Genomic DNA, 26,497 nt, shown 5'->3' with positions numbered 1-26,497 from the left:
CTTTTCTGTTCACAGCATGATGACACAACCGACTACTGACTACCGTGGATCCATATCTTCCACACTCTTCCGTCTTATTCTTGTGCATCTACCCGGAGGATGGCGAAGGTGAGTCTCAGTGTTGAGCCTGTACTTTGAACTTAAATCAGTCCTGTTTGATGGTACTTTGATCAACATACCTGGATCTAATTGATCAGTTTTAGAAAAACTGGCATCTACGGAGAAAGGGGAACCCTCCTACACCGCTGGAGGGAATGCAAGCTGGAGCAGCCACTCTGGAAAACAGTATGGAGGTGCGTCAAAAAGTTGAAAATAGAGCAACCCTACGATCCAGCAATTTCACTACTGGGTATTTACCCCAAAGATACAAATGTAGTGTTCTGAAGCTGTTTATAGCAGCAATGTCCACAATAGCCAAACTGTGGAAAGAGCCAAGATGTCCATCAATGGATGAATGTATAAGGAAGATGTGGTATATATACACAATGGAATATTATGCAGCCATCAAAGGAACGAGAGCTTGCCATTTGCAATGATGTGGATGGAACTAGAGGGTATTATGCTGAGCGAAATAAGTCAATCAGAGAAAGACATGTATCCTATGACCTCACTGATATGAGGCTTTTTTTTTTTTTTAAAGATTTTATTTGTTTATTTGAGACAGCGAGAAAGCGAGAGCACATGAGAGGGGGGAGGGTCAGAGGGAGAAGCAGACCCCCCGCTGAGCAGGGAGCCCGATGTGGGACTCGATCCCAGGACTCCAGGATCATGACCTGAGCCGAAGGCAGTCGCTTAACCAACTGAGCCACCCAGGCGCCCCGATATGAGCAATTCTTAATCTCAGGAAACAAACTGAGGGTTGCTGGAGTGGAGGTGGGGGTGGGAGGGATGGGGTGGCTGGGTGATAGACATTGGGGAGGATATGTGCTATGGTGAGCGCTGTGAATTGTGTAAGACTGTTGAATCACAGACCTGTACCTCTGAAACAAATAATACATTATATGTTAAAGAAAAAAAAAAGAAGATAGTAGGAAGGGAAAAATGAAGGGGGGCGGATATTGGAGGGCGAGATGAACCACGAGAGACTATGGACTCTGAGGAACAAACTGAGGGTTCTAGAGGGGAGGGGGGTGGGGGGATGGGTTAGCCTGGTGATGGGTATTAAGGAGGGCGCGTACTGCATGGAGCACTGGGTGTTATACGCAAACAATGAATCATGGAACCCTACATTGAAAAAAATTTTTAAATTAATTTAAAAAAATAAAAAAAGAAGACCAGCAAGCCTTAAAAAAAAACCAAAAACTGGCATCTAGAATATCAACAACTCAATGGTTGTTTGTATATTCACATGGACTCTATGTACTTATTACTTGCCTGTCTGGCTCTTTTTTCTTTCCTTCCTTCCTTCCTTCTTTCCTTCCTTTCCTTTCCTTCCTTCCTCTCCTTTCCTTTCTTTTCCTTCCTTCCACCCATCCACCCATCCACCCTCCCATCACGTTGCAGACTTCAATCACACACAGATTTATCTGGCACTTACTATCCACCAGGCACTGGGGGCATATTGATTGGTCACCGTGGACAAAACCTCCTGCTTGCTTTAAAGTTGCAAGGAAAAACAAAAAGCAAGCAAATGAGTATATTGCTCTCAAGTCCAGGGGTGGGGAATGTTATGAAGGAATCGACAGAGTGGGAGGGTCCAGGGGGCTATTGTGCTAAGCAGGCTGGTCAGGTAGAGGAGGGACCAGGAGCTGAATTCCACCACTCAATCTAACTAGGGATCCTAAGAGGTAGGTCTCATTATCCCATTTTATGGACAAGAAAACTAGAACCTAAGAGGTTAAATATGTGGCTTAAAGCCAGATATCAGGACTACCTGAGGGTGGAGCTCAGCCTGTCCCCGCTGGTGCTCTGAGGTGTATCGAGGCCCCAGCTGTGCTGGGTCCTGCACGGGCCTTGGGGACAGAGAGAAGACCAACCTGCATCCGCGCCCCCCCCCCCCCATTGCTGATTGGAAAGCCAGGCAGGTGCGCAGGGGTAACGGGGCAAGAGCCATGATATTTACTGGCATGCTGCCCAAGTGATTTAGGAGGATACGGGGTATGAGTTCCTGCGGCGTGCTGTAAGGCTGATAAAATGGCTTCATTCCCTCTTTCCCTGCCTCAGAAGGATAAAGGAGCTCCCGCAGTTTCCGGGGGATGCTAAGCTCCTGGGACTGGGGAGGCAGAGTTGTTCTCACTCTGCCACTGATGCCGTGTTGATGCTACAGAGGTTCTGTCACGCTTGCGATTATCAAGTAATTTATCTTCCGGGAAATGTGGCCACTTAGAAAAAAACAACCTTGTTGCAATTCGAATGTATTCATTGATAAATTTGTTTCCTTATAGGTAAAAAAAAAAAAAAAAGAGAGAGAGAGACAAAAGAGATTTTATATACGTGTGTGGGGGGGGGGGTAGAGATTTCCCAGCAGTTTCAGACACATGAGCTTGCAAACAGCTGGAAGGCAAGACTGGAGGAGCGTTGGACTGGGGTGTGCAGAGGGGTAAGACCAGGAGGAAGGAAGAGGGAAAGAGACGGGTTGCCACAGCGATTTAAAACAAAGGGGGCAAGTTTGATGTATGAATACCACAGAAAGCGGCTAAAACATGGCAGGAAATCAAGCAAAGGAGTACAAACAGTGTTTAAGCAAGTACGAAACATTTCAGAAGAGAAAACCAACACTAGGTCACCGCTTGGGAATCTGGATCTGGAACTTTGGCAAAACTGGGTCTTCTAGGGCAGGGGGCCTTGGGATTTTAATGCCCCAAATGCCAATGGGCTGCATGGCTTAGAAAACCAGGTGTATGTGTGATGTACTGACTATGAAATCCTTAGAGGCTATAGAAGAGTATTAGTGGTTCCTGATAACTGTGAAGTGCTGGGCATGCCCAAGTAGAAGGCCACCACACACTTAAGGAGAGTTGCCATTTTCCCACAGAGAAAATGGCCCAGAAATGTTGATGGCCAATTTGAACATGTGAATTTTTAGCAACATGGATGACAGAGTCCAGTCTTACAACATAGTGTCAATTAACTTGACGGGAAATATTGAAAAGTCCCATTTTAATGAGGAAATACTACTTTTTCTTTTACTCTCCTATATTGTGAAACTATGCTACTCAGCATCTTTACATTTCTCTTTGGTCTCAAGGTCTGGTTGACTGATCTTTGACAAAGGTGCCAAGAAAGCCCAATGGGGAAAGGATATCTCTTTAATAAATGGTGCTGGGAAAACTGGATCTGCACATGCAAAAGAATAAACTGGACCCTTATCTTCTACCACTGCACAAATGAAGTAAAAAATGGAGTAACAACTTAAATGTAAGACTTAAAACTTATAGTTTCAAGAAAACATAGGGGAAAAGCTCCTTGACATTGGTCTTGGCAAAGATTTCTCGGACATGACACCAAAAACACAGGCAACCAAAGCAAAGATAGACAAGTGGGACTACATTGAACAAAACAGCCTCCTTACAGTAAAGGAAAAATAATCAACAAAATGAAAGGCAAGCTACAGAATGGGAGGAAGTATTTGTAAACCATCTATTTGACAAAGGGTTAATACACAAAATACACAGGGAACTCCTACAACTCAACAGCAAAATAATCCCAAATAACCAGATTAAAGAATGGGCAAAGGAACTGAATAGACACGTCTTCCAAGAAGACATACAAATGGCCAACAGTTATACAAAAAGATGCTCAACCTCACTGATGATCAGGGAGATGCAAATCAAAAGCACAGTGAGATATCACATCACACCAGTTCGAATGGCTAGTATAAAAAAAAGCAAAAGACAACAAATATTGGCGAGGGTGTTGAGAAAAGGAAGCACTTGTACCGTTGAACCATACATTGTGGGGATGCAAACTGAGACGACCTTTGCAAAAAACAGTATGGAAATCCCTCAAAAAATTAAAAATAGAACTACCATATATCAGTAGTCCCACTTCTGGGTATATATCCAAAAGAGCTGAAATCAGGATCTGGAAGAGATATCTAAATTCCCATGTTCACTGCAACATTATTCACAATGCCCAAGACATGGAGCCAAACTATGTCCATTGATGGACGAATAGATAAAGAAAATGTAGTATATGCACAAAGCTGAAGATTATTCAGCCTTAAAAAAGAAGGAAATCCTGCCATTTGAGACAACATGGATAAACCTGGATGACATTACACTAAGTGAAATAAATCAGACACAGAAAGACAAATACTGCACAATCTCACTCCTATGTAGAATCTGAAAAAGTCAAACTGATAAAAGCAGAGAGTAGAATGGTGGTTGCCAGGGGCTGGGGGAAGGGGGGAGCTTTGGGGAGGCATTAGTCAAAGAGTACAAAGTTTCAGTTATACAAAGTAAGTCTTAGAAATCTACTGTACAACAGAGTCTATAGTTAATAAAACTGTACTATATACTTAAAATTTTGCCAAGAGGGTAGATCTTATGCTAAATGTTCTCTCTCTCTCTCTCTCTCTCTCTCTCACACACACACACACACACACACAAATGAAGGGGTTAAGAGGAAGAATCTTTTGGAGATGATGAATATGTTTATGGCATGGATCATGGTGACAGCTTCTTGGATGTATACTTATCTCTAAACTCATCAAGGTGTATATACATTAAATACAGCTTCTTGTATGTCAATCATACTTCAGTAAAGTGGTTAAAAACAAGTCTGTTTTCCATAGCACATCCTCTGTACTTCTAGCTCATTTGGATGCTGACCTTTTTATTTTGTTGTGATGTTGTCACTGGAAATCTTATTTTTAGTACAAGTACCCATTCCTCCGACAGTGAGTCTTTTGCTTTTGCTTTTTTTCTATTTGCTCAGCGGGTGTATATTCATGATCTCTATAACCTAATCATTCATCTTGTTGCTTGTCAAAGTGATCTTTTAAAAGCTCTTTTACCAGAATAAAAAAAAAGGGGAGGCATGAAGTCACACTCTAGGCACAAACAGGTGATAAATGTCCTTGTCTTTTCTTAAACCCAATTTTGTCAGTCAACGTCAACAAACCTCCTAAATAGCACTGATAGACGCTCATGAGGTCCAGTGTGCCTTTCTGACTGGACTGTGAGAGTCAAAAGACATGATTGAGAGATTAAGAGGTTGGTAGTGAACCATTCTTTCTGATGGATAGTTTTTTGGGGGTTTCCATGCTTTGTATCTGGGCATGTATGAGATCTAAGGAAAACATTGAATGTTTATCAAATTTCAATTGCTTGTGGAAGGCTCCTCCCCTTTGGTCTCTATAATCAGCCACGCTGCAGAATTGGAAGGGCAAGGGTTTGGGACAGAGAATAAGATAGGCTGATCTGATGTCGACCCTACATACTAAAGGACCCTGGTAAAGTGATATATGCTCTAGAGACTCTGTTCCCTGATTTGTAAAACGGGGACAAGGCCATCCCTTCACCCAAAGGTGCTGTGAGGACTTCTTGAATCCCTAACGCATAGCAGTCTCTCAGTAAACCTGAATTATAATAAGGACAGCCATCAGTCACGGGGAAGAGGAAGTCTGGCTCCTGGGCATTAAGAATGGGAGGATGCATGAGGGAGAAGAGAGCTCCTTGCGTCTGGCCATGTTTACAACACTTACCGTACTTGTAATAGTTCACGATTACGTCCATAAGGGCGTTACATCTGTCTGCTTCACAGATGATTGTCCCCAGTGCCTAGCACGTCATAGGAAACCAATGAAGAGTGCTGAATGGCTAGATAAGTAATTGCTGAACCCACCTTGAGACACGAGGGGGAAGAGAATCTCCTTTTCTGAAACCCTGGGAGGTTTTGTACATACTTTGTATGTTCAGTAAAAACTACAGTTGAAGTTAAGGACTTCAACTTCCCTACACCTCTCCCCTCCTTACTCATTTCAGTGTGTGAGGCTCCCCACTGCCCCAAGCCCTGTGCTTATTCTGGGCACCCTCCCAGCCTGCTCTGGGCTGGGCTTCCCGAGCCCCATCTCACTGCACAGGCCCATGGCACCATCTTGAAAGAGGCAGTAGGAGGTCTCAAGTACAGACCCTTGAGTATGAGTCCTTTTATACTCTGGGGACACAGGTCACCTTCCCTATAATTTCTTTCCTCACCCTTAAACAAACCAGCACACACACTTGAAGTGGATGAGCATATTTTAGGTCACCAACATGCCATCTGTTGAGTCCCCCCATTATTAGGCATTGTGCTGCGTTCAGCACGCAGGATCTTTAATCCGTCTAACCACCCTGTAAAGTCTACATATCCCATTTCACAGATTTAAACACCACGGCTCAGTGTTCTAGCAACTTGCTGAAGATGTTAATGTTGAGTAAGTGGTAAAACCCAGTGGACAGGGGTGGTGCCTCAAGCCTGCACAGAGCAGGTGTGTGCCAAGAATGAATGAGTGAAGAGCCACGAGGAACACAGTTTGGGGAAGGCACGTCATGTCTCAACCGCCCTCCCCAGAGGAAGTCAACTGCAATTTCTGTAGAACAAAACATCTTGGGTAAGCGAATGCTGTCTCCTGGCTCATCTTTTCCGTGGCTCCGGATTTTCATTTACTCATTTAAATCAGAGGAAGTATTACCATGCTGTCCGATGAGGGAAGAAGACATAAGGTCATCAGGAGACAGAGGTTTCGCAAATACAGGTAAAGTAAGAAACTGTATGGGCAGGACAACCAGAAAGGGAGCTTGGCGCTGACCCTGGGAGCAGAGACAGCTCTTGCTTTCAAAGAACACATCATTAAGGAAGGAGAGTAGGAGCCACGAAGCCCAGAGACAAGTCCTGAGCACCTGGGCTCAGGCCAGTTCTGATAGCGGAGCAGGGCCCAGCCAAGTGTTGCACGGGGCTTTCTCTTAGAGACAGAATGGTCAATAATTTCAGAAGTGTAAATGACTTCTACCCACTGGGGAGAGGTTACGAAGGCACAGAGATTTGGGTTCAAAGTTGCCACGCTTAAAAATGTCTGTCTTCACGTTTTCACGAAAAGATTTCATGTCTGTCTCTTGGAAAAAATGACAACAGTGTTCTTATCGCTACGATAGTGCATCAACTCACAGCCTTTGAATTCTTAATAACAGAACACTTAGATGTTTTGCCATTATCCAAAGATAAAATTTAGCCTTTCAGAGGGAATTTTGACATCCCACTGTATTTTACAATTACCCAGAAAGTGATGGGTTTTAATTACCAGTTTTATCTTCAGAGGGATAAAACTTATATTTGTAATTGTAGTTTGCAAGTTCCAATGTCATTGTGTCTTTTGAAAGAGAGATGATGACATCTTGCATTAAGCCCACAATTTACTTGATCTAATCTTTTCCTTGAAATGACTCTATATGCAAAGGCACTTCTCGCATTTGGGCGGATGGGCTCCTCCCTCCCTGTCACTAACTGTCCCGCCCCCGCTGCGCATACCTGCAGACAAAGGCCCTCTTTCGAAGGACTGAAGGCTCTCCGGTTGTCCTCATAGTGCTCCCTCGCTCTACTCCAAACTGACCTTTGCGTTCAATGGAAAATGGAGCCCAAATGGACAAGTTTTATCACTTCCTTCTCACGCAGTGGGACCAAAGGGAGACTCTCTTGTCTCTAGACGATAGGACTCTTGGCAAAAGTATCTTCTCTCCCCATCATGCGTCACCAGAGTTGTAGATGATTAGTAAATGTACTGCCCCAGGTGTATCATAATAACACAAACTCATTTAAACCAGCCTTGCAGATAAACACTGAATATTTACCAGCCCATAAAAATTGTCTGGCCAGCTCACACTGCATAAATCAAGTGACACTATTTTCTGGTGAGTGATAAAATAGATAAAACTAACATATTTCAGGACTTCCCTGGTGCAAATTGTCTGTGGCTCTAGACACGTAGTTATCCGTAAGATTAATTTCCAAGTAACGCTTTCAGTAAGCATGGTGCAGATAAACAACGTTGGCAAAAGTAAATTTTCTGCCTGAAGAAAAATATCCAGCTGTATTTCGGAAGGAATAAAGGTCATATCACACGGACAGAAAATCTTTGTGGCTATTAAGATGAAACTGGACTAAGGGAGCTAAGCACAAGTTACAGTTGGAACTGCAGATAACATTTCTGTGCCTGACATCAACCTATTAAGCCTTGAGAGACAACATTTGTGGAAGAAGAATCGGGGGCCAGGGGAGGGAAGAATTTAAACTCCTCGCCAACAAGAACATTATCAACACTAATTAGGAAAAGAAACAAATGAATGAAAACCCCGAAAGGTATTCTAAAAGGGTATTACTTTGCTAGCGAGGAGTTGGTTGCAGGCATATGTTTTGAATTTTCTATCATTCTATTTGTAGAAAGATTTGGAAGCAGGATTATTTTATTGAAATACAATGCCGGATTGAGAAAAGTCTATTTCAAAAGGGAATAGTTAGCTGGAAGGGAGGGCTTTATCCGGCCAGCATTTGGGCAGCCAGGTCTGGAGACTGACGGACGTCCTGAGCATAACTGGATGCTTCCGGATGACTCGACAGTTTGGTCGGGTCACTGGGGTGCACGTGGCACAGGCCAGCAGAGCAGGAGCCCGATGACCCTGGAGCTCTGAGTCACTGGGCCTCAGAGGGGAATGAAAATGACCCTCCAGCAGATGTGGTCCAGAGCCCAGAGCATTTGCTAAACCATGGGGAAATGAAATACGGCAAATGTATTCCTGACAATAAATTTTCCCTCTCTGAATCATGGAAAGCTAATTTAAACCAAGCACCATAATACAGCATTAGAATTCTCTCAGCCTGGTGCCTCTCGCTGGCGAGGATCCTGGCTGTGGAAGTCACCCTGGCCCCCAGGATCGTGAGGGTCACATCCTGACTCTACTCCAGGTCCAGGCGAGAGCACAGAGGGACTGTGGGAAGTAGGTGGCTCTGGCAGAATCAGGGCTCTTGAGTCAGCATCTTACAATAGCTGGACACCAATGATTATTTAAGGAATGAGAGGATGGGGTGACAAATGAGGATCTCTGCTCTCCAGGTCACGGTCCAAGCTCTGGACAAGACGAACGGCCTGCAGTTCCCTGGAATGCACCCCCTCCAAGTGTTTCTCTGCACCTCGACCCCTGCTATTCCGTGTGCAGGAAATACTCTTCTCCTCCCACCCCTGCTAAACAACGTCTCCAGGGCCACCTCATCTAGGATGCCTTCCGGTTGGCTCCACACCTCACTCTTGAGGGCTGAGCCCTCAATCTTCCGTGCCCCACCACATCCCAGCACTCACTACAGCCCCAGGATGTGAGCATCTTGCTCACTAGACAGTGAGCTTCCTGTGAGCTCAGTCATATCTTCTTTCTAGAGTTCAGACCTACTAGGCGCCACACACCTAGCACGTGACAGCACGTGATGTATTACACACGATAGGCCGGCCATAGGCTGTGTTCGAGGACAGCAGTATACCCCGGGGGTAGGCATATTACAATCCCCATTTTACAGATGAGGCCCAAGGTTGGGCAGTTTGTTGAAGGCCACCTCATTAGTAAGTGGTCTGTTCAAGGACTGTGGTAGGCAGAAAAAGGGCCCCCCAAAGAGGCCCACGTCCTGATACTCAGAACCTGTGAATATGTCACCTCACACGGCAAAAGGGACTTTGAGGATGTGATTAAGTTAAGGATTTGGGGAGGATCGATTCTCCTTAATGGTCTGGGTAGGTGCAATAGGATCACAGGGCCCTTATAAGAGGGGGACAGGAGGCTCAGACACAGAGAAGATGGGACGACAGAAGGAAAAGCCAGAGAGGGAGAGAGATTGGCAGATGTGTGCCGCTGGCCTTGAAGATGGGGGCTGGGGGGGGGGTGAGTCCAGGAATGCAGGTGCCTCGGGAAGCTGGAAGAGACACAGAAATGTCCTCTCCCCTAGAGCTTGCGAAAGTAACGCTGCCCTGCCAACATCATTTTAGGACTTCCAACCCGCAGAACTGTAAGATGACAAATTTGTGTTGTCATAAGCCACTACGTCTGTGGGGATTCGTTAGCAGCCCCAGAAAACTCGTACAGTACCCTTGACCTAGACAGTAGGGCAGTTGCTCCGACATGGAAGGAAAGGAGCATACTGCATTCACAGAGGAGGTGGGCAAAGGCCCTTCTGAGGAGATGTGGAGGGCCATGGCTAGCTCTACCCGCCCCACCCCCCTCGCCCCGAGGAAGTCTGCACGGCGATCAGAAGGACCGAGAAAGGATTGGCTGAAGTGCACCGAGCCCTGGGAAGTCACAAGCCTGAGGTGGGTCCCCCCGAGCTTGTCACTTCCAGGAACTCTGAGCACCCCTGATGCCAGGGAGGCTTAGTCCGCAGGCTGTGACCCTCTCACAGCAAATGTACCACGGCCCGGGCAAAGGCCTCCTCAGTCCTCAGGGGGAGGGCCGGGAGAGAAGAGGCAGGCTGGGAGCTCCACAGCAGCAGCCCTCCTCAGCAGGGGCGCCGGCCCCCAGGCAGTCAGGCCTCCAGCCTCACTGTCAGCCACCGGGATGCAGGTAACTATCTACTGCTCTTACTTTTGAAAAGCTCAGGGCATGAGTCAGGTTGTCAGTTTGCCTGCCTGTCTGGCGTGCTCGCTCTCTCTCTCTCTCTCTCTCTCTCTCTCTCTTTCTGGTCAGGCAGCTTGAGAAGGACTCATCTGATGAGATAATAAATACCAGCCTTGGTCACCAAGAATCTGAGGCGTGCAGCCAGCTGAGTCACACAGTGGTGGTGGCTCAGAGAGAGCCGTGGAGTTCCATCTGACCTCACTTTGGAAATGGGGCCAGACGCTGTAATATAGCAGGGCACCCAAGAGCACATTTTACTCCAAAAGCTCCAAGTGCTGTGTGTGCTCTGGCCACAGAATGCTTTTTTGGAAGGGAACATTATAACAGCCCCTGTAACTCAAGAAGGGGGAGATTACTGAGTCCGGAGAAAGGCTGGGAAGGAATGGCCACTAGGGATGCTTTAGGCCACAAGGATTTGGCCTGCAGCAATTGCCACTGTCCCAAAGTGACCTCACTTGGCTAAAAGGTGTCTGAAGTCACGAAACCATTCAGAGCCCATCCAACCACCTGACACGTGTATAGTGAGTGCCTTCTTTGTGCTTGTCATCGCAAGGCAGTCACCCGGTGTGAGATCGAGAGACCCTACCCTGGCCCGAGGGCGCCATGGCCCAGCGGTGAGGAGGCCAGCACAGAGGGCTGGTCAGGGTCCCGAGATGAAGCACAAGGCCCCAGATGCCACAGGCCTCCTCCTTCTGTGCCCAAGTGGATTCACAAAGCCCGAGGAGCACTGGGAGAACTCACAGATACTAAGAACAGGCTGCATCAGCCCCTTGTTGCTGCATCCGTGCCGCTCCTTCTTGCCCCGTAGGGAGGTCCGAGTACAGAGGGGCACCTTTGGCTGGTGGGGCAGTGGGCTCCATGGCAGGACCCGACCCTCAGAAACGTCTGTCCCTGCTCTCCCTGCTCGCTCACCACTTCCACATCACACTGAAACCAAAACCTCACAATGAAAGTCTGACAAAGGCCCATATCGGATTTCCCTCCCCCTGGAGCTTGCCTGGCTCTCTGCTTGGCTGACCACAGTGGCCTTGCCATAGCTGGTGTCCCTGGCCAGCCCTGAGGTCACCTCTGAAAGGCAGTGGGAGGAGGGAGAATGACAAGACAGGGTGGGGACCACACTCTTAGAAAGTGCTCTCCGTGGGATTTACTGCTGGAATCCTGGAGCTGGAAAGAGGCAGCAAACCCTGGGGTGGGGAATCCACTGGGCCCTGGCTGTTCCCCAGGGCCCTGGACCTTTGGCCCCAGAAGATGGGTCAAAAGAGGAGAGACATGCCTAGAGGACCGATTATTCCCTCTTTTGCATCCAAGCATCCGTTTGACTGTGGCGCTTCTGTGGAACTTTGTTCTAGACCTGGCTCTTTGGTGTGACTGCCCAGCCTGTGTTATATCACCCTGCCTTTGGGCCAACTGGCCTGGGTTCAAATCCCAGCCTCACAACCTCATGAGACTGACTTCCAGTCTCTGAATTTGAGCTTCACTTTCTCTAAACTGTAGTCATTGTCCCTATCTCTAAGGTTGGGAATTAGAAGGGACAAGTCATACTGAGCATCTGGCCCAGCATCCCCTACCCAGGAAGCAGTGAGGGGACAGCCTCTAATTACCCCAGCAGCTGCTTCCTGACTAACTGCCCATCTGGGCACCTTTTTTGGAACACACAAGTCCATCCCTCTGCTTTTAGAACCAGAATGGCTTTCAAGGCTCTTCAACACCCGTGTCCGCGTTCTTCCTTTGAGCTCTGGTATCCAGGCCGCCCATCCCAGCAGTGCCTTCCCTGCACCTTCCCATCCGAGGGCCAGCTTGCTGCTCCTTGTGTCAGGAGCAACCCCTCCCTGTCCTTCCTGGTCACAGACTACTCATGCATCAAGTCCGCAGCGACTTTCTCTTTGGCATCGCCAGCCTTTGGTTGGCGTCCTTGTTTGAGCACCAAGAAGCACTTACACATAATCAGAGTGGATGGAAGGTTCTGTCCGTCTGCCCGACTACCTGTGAAGCTATCTGAGACCAGGAGTCATGGCTGATTCTTCCCCGTCACTCCCTCGGGCACACGATAGGTGCTCACGCATTGGACCCTCTCCTCACTGGACCGCACTGAGGCCTCAGGACAGGCTCTGGGCAGCACCCGTTTTTGCCTGCCTAGTGCCCGGCCTGGCCCCAGACCTACCAGGAGGCCACTCTCTGTAGCTGAATGGAGGGAAGCTTTGTAGATGGTGCACTGCAGCAGTCATGCTTCTGGAGAGCGAGCGAGCTCCCCAGCCCCAGTGCCACGCGCCCACTGGTGGCAGCCGCCTACCTGGTCCCCAGAGTGTGACACACTGCTGCTCGTGGGTCTGACAGATGCCGCTGTGGCAGTAGCCGTCCACCCCCTGACACGGGTGCCCGTCGTGCAGGTACACGTTGGCGGGGCAGCGTGGGCTGGCTCCCGTGCAGAACTCTGGGAGGTCACAGGAATTGCTGGAGTCCCTGCACGCTGTCCCTGCAGGTTTCAGCTGGAAGAAGAGGCTGTTTATAGGTTGTGTGCTGCAGGAGAGGGGGAGCCGCTTCCCAGCAGCACCCCAGGGGCAGAACAGAGCAAGGCCACCCTCATGAAGCCCCACATAAAAGGGCAAGGATTCCAAAGCAAGAGACACACAGAGAGTCATTAAACAGAATCTTGCTCTGGGCTCTGGGGTTCACCTTTCCACTATGGGGGTGCAATCAAGAGCTGCTTTTTAATTTCATGCAATACTAGGATTTTCTGCTGAGCAGACGAGCTGACGACTGGCACCTGTCTCCTCAGAGGAGGAGTGGGAAGGGAGTGCTGGCTGACGGGCTCCTTCATTCTGAAGAAGATCTCCGGTGGCCAACACTGTCACATGTTTTATGACGACGTGTGTACTTAACGGTGTTACCGCTGTGGCCCAGATGACGAAAATCATCCCAAGGGCCTGGTCACAATAATATTTCACTTTGTCATCAAATCATGGAGTTGGAAACCTGTCTGCAGGACTTCATGGGGAGGAGGAGAGAAGAGGCGAAGCAAGGGAGCAATGAAAGATGCTCAGAACCACTGGCCAACGCCTCATCATTTCATGGTTGAAGACACGAAGGCTCAGAGTGGCTGGTCAGAGGCCACACAGTCAGCGACCCTCCTTCCCCCCCTTGTCCCCAACACTCTCCCCCACCAGCAGCCATGTGCCAGGGGTGTCAGCTTCCTTGAACAATCCCCCAGAAGTTAGTCACAAGTTAAAAGGGCAGGAGGGATATTTCAAGCCGGATGTAAGATGGTGCAATGCACTTCTGAATCACTGGGCTCTCATGGGGGAGCTAAGAGGGAGTTTCCTGCCAGCAGAAGGCCAAAATCAATTGCTTAATTAAAAAAGAAATAAAGTCTACCCTTGGAATTTTTGCATCAAAAGCTCAGGCTTCTAGTCTGTCAGATCTCAGCTCTGAATAATGAGACCGACACTGCAATGGCCAAAGTAAACCCAGTCACGGCAGCAAGGACAGGCAAGGCAGGAAAGTGCCGCGGTGGGCCGGGCTGGCCAGCACCTTGTGTTAGGAAGACGTCAAGATGGAGATGTTGACCTAAGACCCCTGGAAGAGCCCACATGGCTTCTTAGCCCAGTGGGCAGATGCTCCCAGCTCTCCACGTGTTCCCATTAGGGTGAGGGGATGTCAAGCACCTCCAATGGCACAACGGGCATATTTAACACTGAGCTGGAGATTTTTGGCACAGTTGCTTTCAACCCACAAATAAATAACTTACCACAGGTGACTCAGCACTGAAGTGTGCATTTCTCACGAAGATCGGGTGACAGTAAGATCAGGCAGTGGGGGACACTGACTTGTGCTGTAAGGGGTTATAGTTTTCACAGCACAGGTGTCACGTGTCCGGCCTCAGAGTGGAACCCGCTGAACCAGGGGGTGGCCATGGGGCCAAGAGAACTCACCTGGCAGTCTTCACAGCACAGCCCGTGCGCGCACACAGCGTCTGGCTTCAGCGTGCACGTGGTGGCGTTGCAGCAGAGATTCATACATTCCTGCAGAGGGGAGGGGGGTTCGTGGGACACGGTCGTAGGTCGTAGGGGGCAACTGCTCATGGAAGGCAGGGACCGTCAAGGGAAGGAAGAACCAGAGGGCCTGGCCCTTGAGCTGCAAACCAGCCTGACTGAGAGTATCTTCATCTGTAAGAAAGCTAAGCCTCTGGTGAGTGCTTATGAACTGATGGGGTGAGTCCCTGGAAAGAGTCAGTAGCCCTCAGTGCCTTTTGTGAAGGGCCAGGGAGCCTGTGCAAGAAGGCTGGCTACTGAATCCAACCAAGTGGGCTGTGGCTGGGGCTCTGTAGGGAGCTCTTGGATGCATGCGGGGCTTATTGCTGTGAACCGTATCAGGATCTTTGAACTTACTTATATACAGAGATGCATACCACCGTAACTCTTCAAATACCGACCCCTTTTCACCTGGAGCATGCTGGCAGGAAATGAAGTCCAATCAGTGTGTTTGGATCACAGTTCCCTGCAATCCTACCAAATGGTGTGGCCAAGACTCCTGCTAGCACAGGTGGGCTGCCTCACCTGACAAGGCACCTGTCAGGTCTGAAATGCACAGTACAAGGACCAAGATCACTGGAAGGTCTGTAGGCTGTGCCCACTGATTTGCAAGGGATTTAAACAGATCAAATATTAGATGCATTATTCCCTCTGAAATGAGAGAAAATTACCTCCTTTCTTAAGCTGTGCTTTACAAGTACCTGCTTTTTTCTAACAAAAAACCCTATAGGGGATGGACATCTTTGCTTAGCTGTCTACAAAAGGTCTACACATATTATCTAGTGTATTCATGAAGTCCTTGTACTTTAAAACATCCCAATAACTTGGAGTTTACACATTTTAGAAGAAACTGAATTATCAGAAGGAAGAGTTCATAGGGTCTTTAGTGTTAATTTATAAATGTCCTTTATTTAGTATATGACACAAGCAGAAGAATGTATATACTATTAGCTAGTGAAGCCAACCATGTACTATTTTTTTTATTTTATTTTTAAAGGATTTTATTTATTCATTTGAGACACAGAGATACAGAGAGAGAGAAGAGAAAGCATGAGCAGGGAGAGAGGCAGAGGGAGAGGGAGAAGCAGGCTCCTTGCTGAGCCAGGAGCCCGATGCAGGGCTCGATCCCAGAACCCTGGGATCATGACCTGAGCTGAAGGCAGACGCTTAACCATCTGCGCCACCATGTACTATTTTAAGAATGTAGTCGTTTACTCCTGAAAACCATCTTCTGTAAATGAATTTATCATTAGTATTATAAATGCAATTAATAGCATTTTGTTGATAATCAAGAAGATTTAGGACTATCCCAGATCTCTGAACTGTACCCTGCGTAAGACTGTGAATTATGCTCTCATTTGGTGTTTACCATTTGCCCCTATTATATATACAACCAAAGTTATTAAATTTTAAATTTGTTCAAGGACTTTATAAACATCCGGAGTGTATAATATACACAATAAGATAAAAGTGCCAACCAGAAGTCATAGCTGTAACTTTCATGACAGTAATGGTTTCTAACTCATGGACTTATAATCCTATAAAGTTTAGGAACTTGGTTTTCTGTTGTTTTTGTTTTTGTTTTTGTTTTCAAAGGAGTCCATTGATTGCATTCCTGACCAGTACCATCAAATATACAGCAATGTCATCCTGCTCATTAAGGTCTAAATGGCTCTACTAATGACACACTAACCAAATTACAGATTTCCTTGAGCTACTAAGTTAAATCGGCTCTCTGAAAACTGGGTCCTAAGATTCTTGGAGAACTACCTCCCCCCACCCCTGACCAAATCACCAAACAATATAAGCAGCTGCTCAAATGGAAATGCAGCCAAGCAGAATGGCTTTGACTTCAAAGGGGATTGATAATGTGAGAAAGATAACTAAGTTTAAAAGATATTTGCAGGCTACTGGCATTCTATTGACTTTAAACAAGGAGATAAGGCTGCTTTCCCAACCCTGTGAGTGGGATGAATGAGTGAGTTGTCAGGATATCCTTATGGTGGATGTAAATCCCATGCCCTGTATGGAAGGCTTCAGCAGCCACTTGCCTTCGTAACTGCCCAGGATCTATTTCTTCCGCAGTACTGTATTTATCAGAAGAGACAAATTCTTCATCTGCTGATACATTTATTATTTTAGTACTCAATAGAAAAGTTCAACAGAGCCAATGAACACTAAGTTTCCAAAGAAAAAAGAGTAATGAAGCCATTAGAGAATGCTGCAAAAGCCCTGTCCTTCTTGGGTTGTGGGCAGTAGACCCAGATTCTTCATCACTGTGCTCTGGGATGTCTAAGGTGCATCTTCTTGAAAACAGTGTAGATTATATCCAGGAGCAAGAGGGCAGAAGCTGGGCTCAGTTGTACACTGGGGAAGTGGTTCTGATCCCATTTGCTCGCTGATGTGGTGATACACCCAGTCCTTCTTTGGGGGACGGGGGTGGGTGTGGGCCAATATGAAGCACAGATGTAACAAATATTTCCGGGGCCTGAGCACTGGGAAGGTGGGTAGAGAGCCCAGGTGAACTGAGCCCAGGTCTGACTAAAAGTCTTGGTCAAAGCAAGTTGGAAACTGGATATGGGTTGTTACATTGTTAGATGCAGTTTGAAAAGCAAAAACTAAAGAACTGCAAATTGAAGCAAAAACCTTGCCCATGACTTTGAAAGATTTCTTGAACCAAAGGACTTTGGATGAGGAGAATGACAGTTCTCTTCAAATACCAAGAAATTATCTGTGAAATAAGGACCCTAACCACAGATATATATAGCTGGGAACTATGTGCAGACAAAATAGGGTTCTTCATAAGGAAGGGGGTTTGATTTAATCAGTGCTGCCCTGCGATACAGTATCCTGCCTGGAGAGATAATAAGCACCCAGCCAAAGCTGAATGCCTCCTCGATGGAGGTGAAGCTGAGGATCACATCAGTGGCTGGCAAGTTTCAAGCACTCAAACATTTGCTGATGTGATGGTGGTAGCGGGGTGCTGGTGGAAGGGATGGTGTGGGTGGTAGTAAGGGTGGTGATGGTAGTGATGATGGTGGTGGTGGCAATGATGATAGTGGTGGTAGGGATGGTGGTGGTGGGGTGCTGGTGGGAGGGATGGTGGGGGTGGTAGCGGTGGTAATGGTAGCGGTAGGGATGCTGGTGGTGGCAGTGATGCTGGTGGTTGGGATAGTGGTGCTGGCAGTGATGATGGTGGTAGAGATGATAGTGGTGGCAGTGATGATGGCATTAGGGATGGTGGTGATGAGGATGATAGTGGTTATGATAGGGTGATAATGGTGGGGTGGTGACGGGGGTGGTGGGGATGGCAGGGATGACAGTGGTTATGGTAGGGTGGTAATGGTGGGGTGGGGGTGGTAATGGCGAGGGTGGCAGTAGTGCCCATGGTGGTACTGGAATATGGAGCAAGTGACTGCTGGTGGTCATTCTAAACCTCAGAGTTCATGACTCTATGAAGAGCTGTCAAATTTATTTAGATTAAATAAAGAATTATGAGGACTTCAAATCAAAGACAAACCGTTTTAAGGCCACATGACCTCTCCTGAGAACTAGGGATAATTTAAACTAATTTTGTTTTTCTTCAAGTAATTAACAGTCTCTAAGGAATTTCCCCTTTGAATACCCCATCCCATGACAGTTTCAAGTTTTCCTCCACTAATCTTAAGAAGAGTTTCTATAGCCCCATGCATGAGGATTTGCTCCCGTACAGCAATCACCCTCAGCATGTTGTGAGCACAATTTCTGCTGCTCTGGACGGAGCTGTTATCAAGGATGAATCCCGGGTTTGGAAAGGGCACACAGACATTTGATGGGACCACCCCTATAAGCCCCATCCCCTAGTATTTATTCACTCCCGACATTCTTCCAGAAATGGCCAGACTGAGCCCCAGATCGGTCCTGCTGGTATAGGAAACCACAGAGTCTTGGAGATGAAGCAGATGAAGGAGATTCTACAATCAGTTGCCTGTCTGATAAACACAGGAATCCGAGGGATAGCCCAGGGTCTCTGCACATTTCCTTCCACCCCAGAACCCCCTTTCAGAGCAGCTCTCCAAAACATGCTCTTCCTAAGCCCTCTCCAAGCCTGTCTGTGCAACCAGCTAAGCCCGTCTTGAACCCGTCTGCCATTCCAGCTTGCATCAGCTCTCAGGGAGGGAATCCCACATGCAGACGGCTTGCAATACAAACTGCTTGCTTTGATTTATATTAAACACAACCCCCTCCAAGCTTCTAGGAGGCACTTGTTTTTACCAGGAGGTCTTACTGTGTCCTATCTTTCTCTTTCCTTCTCAAGATAATTCAGAGATTAAAAACCGGCTGCTATCATTTTTACGTTGATTAACTTTATCTTGGGCCCTACGGAAACAAGAAATTTTCCTGACATTGGCTGGGAAACAGGGCTCAGTAAGCCATTTGCTGGATAAAATTGTTCCCTGCTTTTGCTAACAAGCGAGGATGCAGAAGCCTGGAGCCTCGGCTTGTGCATATAGAGGAGGCTGTGGCATTAGGCAGAATCACAACGTGGGCGGGAGCTCTTGGTTCAAAATGAATGTTGCTTATTCAAATTCCCCTCTGGTTGCTCGCCTTACAAAGAGAAAGAAAGGATGCTTATTAGCCATCTGAAGCTAGCATCCCAAAGCTTTCTTCTCTGTTACACTCAGAGCTAAATGCTTTTTTTATTGTTTCTGTCCTCATCTCGCCTCCCCTACATGGTGTCCTTCAATAGAGAAGATCCCTTATCATTTCAAACCAGTGCTATGACTTCTGTGCCATCGTTACAGTTCGAGAGGGCCACCCTGGCTTGTGCGGCTGTTCAAGGTGGCCGTTTAGGACTTTCCATCCTGAGTTTCTAGCACTTTCATTCTGCTGTGTCATTCTTCCATGTGCATGCTCTTTTGTTAGCCACGGCCGCGAGGCAATGGTCCCGGGATGGGTCTCTTACCTCGGGCTCCCCACAGTCACACTCCTCTCCTTGTTCCACGTAGCCATTCCCGCACTTCTGGCCCCCGAAAGACTGCTTCACTTCCGGCAGGTTAAAGAGGCACATCCCCACGCCCTTCTCCAGGCTGACCTCCAGGTCCTTCTTGCTACAGCTGCTGAACACCATGGGGAATGGGAACCTGTGGGGAAGAGCTGGGCCAGTCAGTTGTCAAGGCACAGAATGGGCAGGTGTTCACGGCACCTGCTGACGACACCTGCCCACCTGTCCGCTGTTCGTCTCCGTAAACAAAGGCTTAACGACCTCGCACAGAACGAGGCACGTTCGGCTACCTCCCGAGATCTGCTCCTGGACAGTGCCAATGTTACCAAGGAGGAGGTGCTCTATCAAAAAAGAAATGATCTTTTGACAGTTTTCAAATCAACAAATTTAGCCAGAATGTCATTATGGACAACTATTAATGGTTCTGTATGAAACGATACAATGAAAAATGAATTCTTAGGACCTGCAGCTTCCATACAGTATGAACACATACCGATGTCCGTATTGGAAAGTACAAAGGAGACACAAGTACAAAAGCCTGTGTTTATCAATTCCATGGCTCCATGGACACCATCCTGCTATGGGTCAGGGCCAGCTGATGCTGGCATGCGGGTTTACGAAGGGCAAATGACTGCTTCCCAAAGCATAGCTGTAAGATAATGGAGGTGGCCAGAAACGCAGGTCCCGTTCTTGCCCCCAAATCCCAGGACTACAGAGGGATGTGGCAAAGCTGGCCAACTCCCCTGGGACGTTCATGTTCCCCCTTCCATGGTCTAGAGGGGCTGTCCCGTTCCCTCACTCCAGGGTGGCTCTATGACTAATTGTTGGCAATGGAACGTGAGCAGAGGTGAAGTGATGGGGAGTGCTTCTGGCTGAAGGTAGTTAAGTGAGTGTTCTTCTTCGGGTCCTTTCTTTTCCCGCTGCGAGCTGGGCTCAGGGTATTCCAATGTCCCAGGAGCGGAAGGAGTCAGACATGGCACCTGGTCCTGACTCAGTGCTGGGAGGGAAGCCACCTGCAGCTTAGAGCTCCGGGCTGTCACATGGAAGGGAAACACACCTACAGCGGCTAGTGTTATCCAACACACGTGGGGTATCTCGCTCTCTCTCCAAATGCATTTTCTCCTATCTTGAGACAGCAACGATTATAAGGGACAAGCATGCCAAAAACCCAGAAGCTTTTATTACCTAGTGAGGAAGCAGGGGACTGCTGACCAGTAAGCCTAAACACCTTCTTTCCATGCAGACGTTTAGGATGACATTATAACTGGATCCTAATCAACTGGCTAAACCAATGCAAGCTATTGCATCTTCCTGAAGATGGCCGACTGGCCACCATTTGATACAGTTTGGCAATATTTCGAGATCAGGATAATTTCCTCCTAATACACTGGTAATACTGTCTTATTCCCCCCCCTCACCAAGTGTTTTCTATCAATCTCAGGCTATTAACTCCGGAGAATTCTAATCTATAAATAAATTGATAAGTGCAAATCTTGCTCTTGGATGGAAAGGCAAGAATAAACCAGGACTTATTTCTACTGCTGTCACAAAGTTCCTTTGAAAATCTTAACTTTCCTTGGCAGACAGATTGATTATTCTTGATATCAAAATGATGCTGATATCAATTTTGATATCAAAATAGCTTCAAATGATGATCACAAGAAAATTCTAATTTTATCAGTTTAGAAGTGCTTTGTATTGAAAAGGCAATGGTACATTACACAGGGACTTGAGAGCACTTCTTCCCTTTGCAAAGAAAGAAGTTTCATCAAGGCAAGGATCAGACTTTCTTCAACGCTGAGAGTCCTAGGACACTTAGGTATGTCAGGGCCTGATCCAGGAGGTCAAACATTATTCTCATGTGCCATGCAGCCAGGTGTTGTGATGAATTCTCATCAGTTCATTCTGGAAAGGAACTGATTTCTAGAATGTTTTAACAGCTCATTAGAAAAGACACTAGGATCACCTGTAAATCTCAGGAAGGGCTTAGAGCAAGAATAACAGTAGTTTAGAGAAGCCCAGGGAAAGAGTGGTATGAATCAATGTTTCACAAGGGGGCAGAGAATGTCCACTAATGTCCAGAGGCTAGAGGGCAAATGCCAGCTCCAGTCCCAACTCACACAGGTCCTCCCATCTCATTGCCTTGCAAAATAACAAATACCTATTGGGCTTTGGGTAGATGACATTAAAGAAAAGGGATCGATAGTAATAAGGTGAATGGGATCAGTTTAAGTCCAGGATTTAAACTTGAGAGTGTTTGGGAGAGGAGAGGAGATCCTTGTTGGCAAAACCACATTTGTGTGCCTGTGCTAGATGCTGTCTGGAGTTATCCTTGTAATAATAAATTTCAATTTCTCTTAGAAATAGGGGGATGAACAAAACATAGAAAAATCCTGACCATCATGGAGCTTGCATTCCAGTGGGGCAGGAAGGTAATGCATAAGGGGGCCAAGAAAGGGTGCTAGAAAGGAATGTCAAAGAGAAAAATAAAACAAGCAAGAAGGAGAGGTTGTGTGTGGGAAGAACGGAATTTTTAGGAAGGCTGCTAGGGAAAGACATCACCAGGGGTGGGGATGGCATTTGAGGCTCTCACCAGAAGGCTGTGAGGGACCAAGCTGTGGGCACATCTGGAGGAGGAATGTTCCAGGAACAAGGGAGAGCTGGTGTAAAGATACATGGAGAGATGTGACTGGACTAGATGAATTTGCTCAGTAGAAGGCCCCTAGGCCACCTGAGCTCATGCCGATGGCAAGAAGACTACTAAGGAGTAGCATTAAGTGGTGGTGGTGGGGGGGCTCTACCCTGCACGGACCAGGTACTGATAATGGTTAAAGGCATTTTTCATAAGAACTTCAAACTTTATTATTTTCTCCCTTTTTAGCAAACTTAAAAAAAAAAAAAAGATTTGAGAGAGAGAGAGTACACACGCAGGGGGAAGGGGCTGAGGGAGAGGGAGAAAGAGAGTTTGAAGCAGACTCTGCACTAAGCCCTACATGACGCTCAATCTCATGACTCTGAGATCATGACCTGAGCCGAAATCAAGAGTTGGACGCTTAACTGACTGAGTCATCCAGGTGCCCTGAGCACACTATTTTTGAATGACAAGCAAATAGAGAATATCTAAAAGTTATATTTAACCCAATGGCCCTTCATCCAATAAACAGAATTTAGTGAGGTAAAATGATTTCAAATCTCCAAAGGGAATTTGATGGCACCAAACATTAGATTCCTCTAATTATAATACAATCCTAATCGACACATATTTGAAAACGTTTGACATCCAAATAGCCACTGGTTACACAATGCCTAGTGAACAACTGAGGTCTTGGCTTAAGGAGTCAAAGAACAGTTCATTCATCTTTATGAAAAATGTGCAATGGACCATGAACAAGGTATAGAAGCTACTCCCCAGGACAGTGTCAAGAATCCATGGACAGGATCAATCAGCACAGAGATTAAGATGGCTATTTCTTCAATTCAGTCACAGGTAAAAGAATGACACCAGGAGGATGCTTGGCACGGCCAAACTCATCACCCCACTCCTAGGTACCAACTCTGCCTTTCAGCTTTGGATGACAGCAGAATTAAACATTATGGGTAGGGGCGGAGCAAGATGGCAGAGGAGGAGGAGACCAGGATTTCGTCTGGTCCCAGGAATTCAGCTGAATAGGGATCGAACCATTCTGAAAACTTACAAACTCAAGAGGAGATTGAAGAAAAAAGCAACAACTCTCTGAACAGAAAAGTGACCACTTACTGGAAGGTAGAACGTGCGGAGAAGTGAATCCGAGGCGATATTCGGGAGGATAGATGGCAGAGGAGGGGGCCTCCGTCGGCCACTTCTGGCAAGTGCTAGAGCCACGGAGCACAAAATCGGACCTTATAGAAGTCGGCTCCGCTGAGGGACGTCGCTCCAGTGGCTAAGTGGGGGGTGGAAACCTCACGGGACAGTGTGGTCTCATGACCCTCGGGGTCACAGAAAGACCGGGGGTGCCTGAGTGTGGCAGAGCTCCCAGGGATCGGAGCGGGGAAGCCAGCTGCAGAGACGGAGCCAAGGCGCGGGCTCTCAGCTCGGGGTTGCCATAAACTGTGATCCACGGCCCAGTCGGGCCACTGCTCCTCCAGCAGGGACCCAGCGAGCAGCAGATCCGGGGAGACTCCCCTCCCTCCCCTGAGAGGAGCGGCGCGGGAGCGCACCGCAGGGATCTGCTGGGTTTGGAGACTCCACATGGGGTCAGGTGCCAGAGATAGAAACGCTCAGTCACAGGCCGGGTGAGTACGGAGTGCGGCCGGAGACCGGGGACACGGGAGTGACTGCTTTTCTCTGGGGGCGCACTGAGGAGCGGGGCCCTGAGTTCTCGGCTCCTCGGGCGGAGATTGGAAAGCCACCATTTTTGCCCTGGTCCTCCAAAGCTGTACCGAGAGCTTGCAGGGAACAAAACCTCCTGAGAGCAAACCTGAACAGATGACTTAGCCCTGACCGACAAGGACGGGGCAATTCCGCCTCCGGCAAAGACATTTGGGAACCACGGCAACAGGCCGCCCCCCCCAAGAAGATCAGCACGAACAGCCAGCAAGCCAAGACCAAGTTTACTGATCAATGAGAATGGGAGAACTCCAGCGCTAGGGGAATACTGCATACAGAATTCATGGCTTTTTTCCCCATGATTCTCTAGTCTTTCAGAGTTAATTTTTTAAACTTTTTTTTGAATTTTTCTTTTTCCCCTTTTCAACCAACATCCTATCAGTCCCTTTATTGAAAAATATTTTTTATTTTTCATTTTTAGAGCCATATTCTATCCCTTCATAGTAGTTACCCTTATTTTTGGTGTGTATATATATATATATTTCTCTCTTTAAAATTTTAAGATACAGTTTCTTCTAAAAGATCAAAATATACCCTAAATCTCTAGTATATGGTTTTGTTCTGGTCTCCTGCCTGATCACATTCTCTTCCCCCCCCTTTTTATTTTTAAATCCTCTTTTCTTTTTTCAACCAACTTCTTATCAATTCCTTTTATAAAATGTTTTATAATTTTCATCTTTACAGTCATATTCCATCCCTTCATCGTATTAACCCTTATTTTTGTACATATATAAGTTTTTCTTTCTTTAAAATTTTGGGAGGCACTTTCTCCTAACAGACCAAAATACACCCAAAATCTAGTGTGTGGCACTGATCTATGCACCAGCCTGATCATATTTTGATCATATTCTGTTTTTTTGTTTTGTTTTTATTTATTTTTACCTTTTTTTCTTCTTTCTTTCTTTTCCCCCGGTTTCAGGTTTTTTCTGATTTGTTTAGAGTATATTTTCTGAGGACAATGTTACCCTGTTAGCATTTTGTTCTCTCATTCATCTAGTCTCCTTTTGACAAAATGACAAGATGGAAAAAATCACCTCAACAAAAAGAACAAGAGGCAGTGTCGACTGCCAGGGACCTAATCAATACGGACAATAGTAAGATGTTGGAACTAGAGTTCAGAATGATGATTTTAAAGATACTATCTGGGCTTGAAAAAAGCATGGAAGTTATTAGAGAAACCCTTTCTGGAGAAATAAAAGAACTAAAATCTAACTAAGTCAAAATCAAAAAGGCTATTAATGAGGTGCAATCAAAAATGGGGGCACTAACTGCTAGGAAAAATGAAGCAGAAGAGAGAATTAGTGATATAGAAGACCAAATGATGGAAAATAAAGAAGCTGAGAAAATAGAGATAAACAACTACTGGATCACGAGGGCAGAATTCGAGAGATAAGTGATACTGTAAGACGAAACAACATTAGAATAATTGGGATCCCAGAAGAAGAAGAAAGAGAGGGGCAGAGGGTATATTGGAGCAAATTATAACAGAGAACTTCCCTAATGTGGGGAAGGAGACAGGCATCAAAGTCCAGGAGGCACAGAGAACCCCTCTCAAAAAATCAATAAAAATAGGTCAACACCCCGACATCTAATAGTAAAACTTACGAGTCTCAGACACAAAGAGAAAATCCTGAAAGTTGCTTGGGAGAAGAGATATATAACCTACAATGGTAGAAACATTAGACTGGCAACAGACCTGTCCACAGAGACCTGGCAGGCCAGAAAGGACTGGCATGATATATTCAGAGCACTAAACGAGAAAAATATGCAGCCAAGAATACTATATCCAGCTAGGCTGTCATTCAAAATAGGAGAGATAAAAAGCTTCCAGGACAAACAAAAACTAAAGGAATTTGCAAACACGAAACCAGCCCTACAAAAAATATTGAAAGGGGTCCTCTAGCAAAGAGACAGCCTAAAAGTAACATAGACCAGAAAGGAACACAGACAATATACAGTCACAGTCACCTTACAGGCAATACAATGGCACTAAATTCATACCTTTCAATAGTTACCCTGAATGTAAATGGGCTAAATGCCCCAATCAAAAGACACAGGCTATCAGATTGGAATAAAAAACAAGACCCATCGATATGCTGTCTGCAAGAGACTCATTTTAGACCCAAAGACACCCCCCAGATTGAAAGTGAGGGGGTGGAAAACCATTTACCATGCTAATGGACACCAAAAGAAAGCTGGGGTGGCAATCCTTATACCAGACAAATTAGATTTTAAACCAAAGACTGTAATAAGAGATGAGGAAGGACACTATATCCTACTTAAAGGGTCTATCCAACAGGAAGATCTAACAATTGTAAATATCTATGCCCCGAACATGGGAGCAGCCAATTATAAAAGGCAATTAATAACAAAAGGAAAGAAACACATTGACAACAATACAATAATAGTGGGGGATTTTAACACCCCCCTGACTGAAATGGACAGATCATCTAAGCAAAAGATCAACAAGGAAATAAAGACTTTAAATGACACACTGGCCAAATGGACTTCACAGATATATTCAGGACATTCCATCCCAAAGCAACAG

The 26,497-nt window shown here is 46.5% G+C and overlaps 1 protein-coding gene across 1 annotated transcript in view; it reads right to left on the bottom strand.

Annotated features, from left to right (window-relative positions):
- ADAM12 (ADAM metallopeptidase domain 12) overlaps positions 1-26,497 on the bottom strand; it is a 351,251-nt gene that overhangs the window by 40,859 nt on the left and 283,895 nt on the right. The window contains exons 12-14 of the mRNA XM_088020108.1: positions 19,545-19,722; positions 14,501-14,590; positions 12,862-13,057 (exon numbers count right to left, since the gene is read on the bottom strand). Of these exons, the coding sequence (XP_087876234.1) occupies positions 12,862-13,057; positions 14,501-14,590; positions 19,545-19,722 (464 nt within the window). The remainder of the gene's footprint in view (positions 1-12,861; positions 13,058-14,500; positions 14,591-19,544; positions 19,723-26,497) is intronic.

Source organism: Eumetopias jubatus, unplaced genomic scaffold, assembly GCF_037043125.1.
Source record: "Eumetopias jubatus isolate StellerSeaLion01/CBP00866 unplaced genomic scaffold, mEumJub1_p1.0 scaffold_17, whole genome shotgun sequence".
NCBI classification, from domain to species: Eukaryota; Metazoa; Chordata; class Mammalia; order Carnivora; family Otariidae; genus Eumetopias; species Eumetopias jubatus.
This window is presented reverse-complemented; position numbering and strand designations above follow the sequence as displayed.